At 31.2% G+C, this 6,972-nt stretch overlaps 1 protein-coding gene across 1 annotated transcript; it reads right to left on the bottom strand.

The window, feature by feature from the left end:
- Nucleotides 1–3,030: 3,030 nt before the first annotated feature.
- Nucleotides 3,031–6,972, bottom strand: LOC100162111 (uncharacterized). The gene is given in 2 exon segments (NM_001162044.1): nucleotides 3,031–3,662; nucleotides 6,626–6,972. Coding segments are annotated over 2 exon segments (756 nt in total). The 5' UTR covers nucleotides 6,885–6,972; the 3' UTR covers nucleotides 3,031–3,165.

The raw sequence follows: 6,972 nt of genomic DNA, 5'->3' as shown, positions 1-6,972 counted from the left end.
GTTATTTCCAATAGATTTTTTTCAAAACGTTTTATAGGTATCCATTTTCTTCAAAACGTGATATTTCCTGTACTAAATCATAGATCATACTTCTCATATTTTTCCAAAATGTAGTAATTGATATACCAATTAAACTACATTTAATTCAAAAGGTGCTAACGCCAATACCGCTAAATCCTCTGAAATTAAAAATATTCCATTAGTTAATTTTAATATGATGTAACACTTGATAAAAGACTAACCTGGGGCCCCACCTTAAAGAAAAAAAAATCATCGAACAATAGACTTCACCTCCTCCGACCACTGCTAAACTCCAAAACAAACTTATTATATATAAGTCAATCATAAGACCAGTCTGGTCTTATGGAATAGCAATCTGGAGTCCAGCAAAGCCCTCGAACATCAGGCCAATTTTATTCAGGCTTTATTCAATCATTATTCAATCAATTGTGCTAAGGTTAGTAACCAAAGCCCCCTGGTACGTTTCAAACTCTACCTTACACAACGTCCTAAAAATAATAACTTTTTTGTTATTTTTATCGAAAATACCATAATGTTTTAAAAAATTAATTGTTTTCCGGTTTTTTTGGTATAATTTTTTCTAGTAAATTTAAATTCAGTTTAAAACACACATTTTGAAAAAAAAAAAATTGAAAAACGAGCTTGGGCTGTAAACTAAATTTGTTCCCTTTATATATATATATATTATGTACACTATATATTATAGTATCGGTTTCTATAAGAACCGGTTAAGGGGCTTATATAGACAACCTGCTATAATGATTAGCACTACAATGTCCCCTAGAAAATGTTTACAAGCTTCCCGCGGTATTCTAATAACTAAATAAATTATGGGAAACTCGTAAATTATAATCTAATATATAATATTTTCTTGGATGGTAAATATCAAAATATCAATAATTATATTTATATAGTACTAGCTGATCCCGTGCACTTCGTTGCCCGTTAAATGTATCAACTCTATGTGGCTCAAACATTGTTCAATTCGTTATTTAATAATTGTTGTATGGTGTTCAAAATTCATCTTAACTTTTTTTTTGTCGGGAATAAAAATTCTGATTCTTAGCGGTAGATCGCGGACCCCATGCTGTTTTAACTCTAAAGTATCAAAGTTATACCAAGTTTGTCGTATTCCACCTATGGTGGGTTAATATAATCAATTAATATAAAATACTAACCTAACCTAACCGTACTAATATATGATGAATAAAAAAACAAAATTTAACCATTTTTAAATTAGCCTGTCTTCTTCCCAGAGGTCTAATCTATACACAAACATTCATTCATATATATATTGAAAAAAAAAAATACAAATCAAAAACATGCCCGATTAACCAATAGCAACTATAATATATTATAATACACTGTTGCGCCACTGTTGTATTATTTACATCCAGATTTCCTACTTTTCGGGTGGATTTTACTAAAAATTTTTTTTGTAAAAACCTTCTACTGGCATTTACGAACATCTTAAAAAAAATTTGAGTCAAAGATCAGCTGTTCTCAATTGATAACGACAATTTTTCACGCTCCATTTTTATATATATAGATAAAATATTGACAAAAAATAATAATGTAAATTAACAAACATGCCCGAATAACCAATAGCAACCAATATACTATTATTATTTTAATCTGCAACAATAAACTACATTTTTTATTATTTAGCTTATATTTTTCTGTTAGATGGCGCCACTATTGTATTGTTGACATCCAGATTTCCATCTTTTCCGGTGAATTTTCCTAAAATTGTATTTCATAAGAACCTTCTCTGTGATATACTCTTTCATTAAAAAAAAAAATCAAGAAGATCTGATAAGTAGTTCCAGAGTTTAGCCTGTAGGGAGATTTTCATTTCACATTCATATAGTTAGATGTAGACAAAATCTAGCTAATAGTTTATGAGGGACTCAATAGGTTTTAAAAGCAATTGACAATTTTAGAGTTAATGTAAATAAATATAGCTCTTAGAAGTTAGAGCTGGTTCCAATATTAAAATTCCAAAGATTATAGCTGATTTAAAAGTAATTATAAATGTTAATAATGATGAATGTTTTGAATGGTCTATTTTAGCTCAGTTATATCCAGTAAATAATGATCCATAAAGGGTATCTAACTATCTAAGTATAAGTCATACGAGATACGAAAATATTTTTGATAAAGCTGTGAAAAGAATTTCCAATGAAGATTGATTGCATTTCTACATTTGGAAATATAGTAAACAATCTCAAATTAATTGAAGAAGGATTGTTAAATAATGTATATTGACATGATATTCATTATAAAATTAGACCATCAACAAATAAAACAAGAATACAATATGAAAAGAAAAATCATATTGATTAATGATTTGTTACTTTTAAAAAATAAATAAAATTCCTATTATTGTAAAGATTTATTAACTTAAATATTATATTTAGAATTATTAAATTATATATTTTGGGGCTATTTCAATTTTTCTAGAACAAAAGCATCATTGGTTAAATATTTAAAACAAAAACTAAAAAGTATAACCTGCATAACGTCCTCTAAACCACAGTAACTTCAATGTGGTTAGAAAGATGCATGTAGGTATATAATATGTACTTAAATAATAAGAAAAAAATACCTTTTAAATTTTCTAAAGGAATCATTTAATGATGAACATTTTAAAAAAATAGGTGGGTAGTACCTAGGACCTAGGTACCAAAAAATATAGAGGGAAAGAAGTTAATTTTCGAAAATATTATTTTGCTATTTTATATACATTTATGTATGTACCGCTTAATTTGTATTCTTATACTATATACTTTTATTTACATACCTAAAAATATAATATAAAAGCTTATAAAAAATCATACTAAAAAACCTACCCTGAACCAGCCGAACCGATATAATATTGTAGTCATATAGCTACACAATAAGTGGCTTAAGGACAAAATCAGATATTTCAAGAAATACTCTAAGATATAGAGTGAAATGAGTTGATTTTTGAAAATATAATTTTATATAAATTTACAAAAACATACATTTTTATTTTTATATATACTTTTATTTAAACACATATACATATATATAATATATGTAATAATTTATAAAAACAACGTATTAAATCACCTACCCTATACCTATATAGGTAGACATATAGCTACACAATAAACAGGTTTAATATGGGCAAAATATGATGTCGTACTTGGTTATCGCGGTACCACGACATGTAAACGAGCTGGTCGAGGCGTCGAACGCGTGACTGTGGGCGTTTGGACATGCTTTCTTAAAGAATGCCGGATTATAGTTTTTGGGCCATGAGCTGATTTTACAAGTCGACTGCGTGTTGTAGGCACCTAGGCAGCAGTAGGCGTCCGTGTTGAACTGTGAACAGGCGCTATGGCACGCCACCACGCTGGAGCCATCAGCCGCCCTCACGGCCAGCTCGGACGGGCACACGCTGTTCAGATCGGGCACACACTCGGCCGGCTTGCAGTCGTACTTGCCTTTTTTCGTGTACGTGAAATACCTAGTGGGCATCATCCTGATCGGCAGGTTGTAGCCTTCCAACATCGACACGTGGTAAAAGTCCAATCCGTCGGACCGGGTGAACTTCATCTCAGCAAAGGACGCTGGCGGCACAGCCCGCGATCCGCTGCAGTGGATCTTGTTCCCTGAATCATCAAATCGTAGCGCAATGAAATATACCGAAATATAAAATCATGTATAGTATAAGATTTTTTTACACATATGATGGCGTTGAGGTGCAGATAAAATACGAAAATAGGAATACACTGGGGAAGCTATACTGTCCAGTAAAATACAATTTTAAGCGGGCAAAGCCTGCAGGTAATACTAAATATAAAAATCAGGAACTTAATCAATTTTTAAAGTAATAATTAGTTAGTGTTTGTTACTCAAATGTATATAAAAAGGCAATGTCCGTATGTTATTGTACGTAGCTTATAAAGTAATATAGACTCGAAACTAAAATACGATATACCTGCTTTTACCGTATGTCCATGTTATCCTAGTATAAAACGTTCATACGAATAAAAGAAGAAACACAAGTGTCAATACCAACAATTACAAAAATGTATGTGACGATAAAAAATGCGATATATTGTGTTGATTTTACAATTTAAATTACGGTTATGGTCGAATTTCAACCAATGGACGGTACTAGTTTCAATTAAATGTCTTAAATGCCGAAAATATTATTTTGGCAACCACTATCATTGTCAGATTACTCAAATTCTAATTAGCAATAATGTAGAACATGTAAGTACATTTCCCTATTGACATAAATCATGCTTTAATATAAGTATTTGGCAGCCATTCGTCCCGATTTATGTGAGACAAAAGTTATACAGGTTTTAGCACGCTGCCCCGATATTCACCAATTCCCAGACAGGATGATAAATTATACAGCTTTCCTATTTTAAGTCCCGCGTAAAAGTGTTATTTCTTCTGTGTTACGATAAATAATTAAAATGATTTCAGAGCTTTATATTTAATTTCATATAATTTTATGTTTATGTCATATTTTTGAAGTTTAAAATAAAATAAATATCATATAAGACGTGTCGATTCGTGACTATTCTATGTTATAATCATAAATTAACGTTTCTGACCATCGTTTATTTTGTTCTATTCATAGGCATATTCAAGTATAACTTATTTGATATGACATCAAGACGACGGACGAGTATAGCATAGCGAGTCGTATCACAAAACTAGGTACTTGTTATTGGTTTTCGACTGGCACCGTCCAGGTGACTTTAACGTCGTGTAACGTAGATGGTAGATAATTACTTCATACTTGTTCTTGTATCAAACCAACAAATAAATATTATAGTTCGGGTAATTACGAAAATGAAGTGATAGAAGTGGTAGATGAATGGTAAATAATAAATATTTACATGACATATATGGCTCCAAAAATATTATAGTGATTCACTAAAAAATTGAAATTTTAAATAATTGAATTCTCTTTTATTAAAAAATTATAAAAACGATACCAAATAATGTTTTTTAATGAATAGATAGGGAGAAAAGGAAATGTTTTATTTTCTCAGTCATATCTCATGATTATTGGACTATGTACAGTGCACACAAATAATATTATGATTACCAAACATGTTAAATACTATATAAAGCTTAATTGTATGCCTATAGCTGTAACTTGTACGGAGTATCCCCTAAAATTGAATGTCCTAATTTATAATCTCAAAATAATAACACCCATTAACCATATATATAAAACCTTCACTACCTAATAAAGTAATAACTTTCACAATAAAATAAATAAATTAATAAAGTGCACTTTTATACCTATAGGAGGCTTGCTAAAAAAATTGTACCTATTGCACTTCTTATTAGGTACCGCTATTATAGCAGTATAGGAGTATTGCTATCAGATTCTAATTAAATGGAGCCACACATGTATATTGATTTTACACGTATTATTCATATGTTTATTATAATTTATTTATGTTAGTTTATTATTTTATTTATTTTTTTTTATCTGTCAACGCTCGCAAGCTTTTAAAACAGTGACGAAACTTAAATTTTCAACTTTAAGTGTTCCTGGTAACAAATTAGATCTATTTGCGGTAGGGGAATGATGGGCTGGGATATGAAAATACTGAAAACGTCTCGTATTTAAATCAAATACATTCAAGTGGGTATACTTATGTATGGCTGTATATTTTTTGGGTCAGGAATTTAAATATTCGATACCTTTATTAAATATTTTGTTATTATTGGCAACATAATACCGTTATTAGCGTGCGCCATAAGAAATTGAAACAAGTCAAACAACCATGATAATATAATAAGTAGATAGCACGAAGTCCTCGGAAACATGTACCTAAAAATCACCAGCTTCATATTATTATACTGAAGAGAAACAAGCGTCATTCGCCGCCAGCAGTAGTAGTGATGGTTAAAACACAGATTTTAGGATAATGGCTGGGTGCATCACGATCGAACCAGAATATATATACTATTATCCTATTATATTGTATATAATACTATAATGATGGGTCATTATTGAGATAAAAATTGTTCGTATATTTTTTCTTGACTGAGACGGGTAGGAAGGATGATTCTTCTGATATGAATTTATGTATACAATTGATATTTATCAACTTCTATATATAAATACTAGCTGATCCTGCACGGCGTGTTGCCCCAGACAAATTTAATGAGTGAAATATATTTGGCTGTGGGTCTCTTATATAAACACACGCCAACAATGATTTTTATTAATATGTATATATGGGCAAAATAACATTAATGTTACTAATATTTTTAAATTTATTTAACCAATTTTTATTACCCGGCTTTGTCCGGGAATAAATAAACCGGAGATGGGCAACCCCCCTGCGACGGATAGTATAGCAAGTAGGTAACTTTTTTTTTTCTTACGTGACCAATTGCGAGCAAAAATAAACGAAAATGCGGTTATGGTTTTAATATAATTAATGACAAGTGCTTACCCACCCTAAAATAAAATTGTAATTATGAGCAAGAATAACTAACCCGAATAAGACATATCTACTACCGTTTTCCGAATAATATAGGGTCGAACGTATCGCAATAAGCCTATTACAAATCGACCATATAGACTTACCGCAATCGCCCGTTTCGCATTTTCCTTGACTGTCGCAATTGGTCCTACCCCAAATCCTGCCCGCCCAATTTCGAGGCGTATTAAACGTATGGGTCTTGTAAGCGTCCAACAAAAATCCGCCGTTTAGGAGATGTTCGTGTTCCGGATCGCCTTGTATACCGGGCCATACAGTAAACGAGCAGTTGTTTTTTATTCTTATCAGGTGTGCTTTAGTCACTACAGTCAATTGAACAAAAAACAGTACAAACTTAAGGTCCATATCGAGAGTTCAGACCGCGGGATTATGATAGAGTTACTGTATAGGTGGTCAACTGGCGATAGAATTTGCGAGCTGTACTAACAATGAC

Source organism: Acyrthosiphon pisum, chromosome A1 (assembly GCF_005508785.2).
Source record: "Acyrthosiphon pisum isolate AL4f chromosome A1, pea_aphid_22Mar2018_4r6ur, whole genome shotgun sequence".
Classification (NCBI taxonomy): domain Eukaryota; kingdom Metazoa; phylum Arthropoda; class Insecta; order Hemiptera; family Aphididae; genus Acyrthosiphon; species Acyrthosiphon pisum.
The sequence above is the reverse complement of the archived record's forward strand: the minus strand, read 5'-3'. Positions and strand labels throughout refer to the sequence as shown.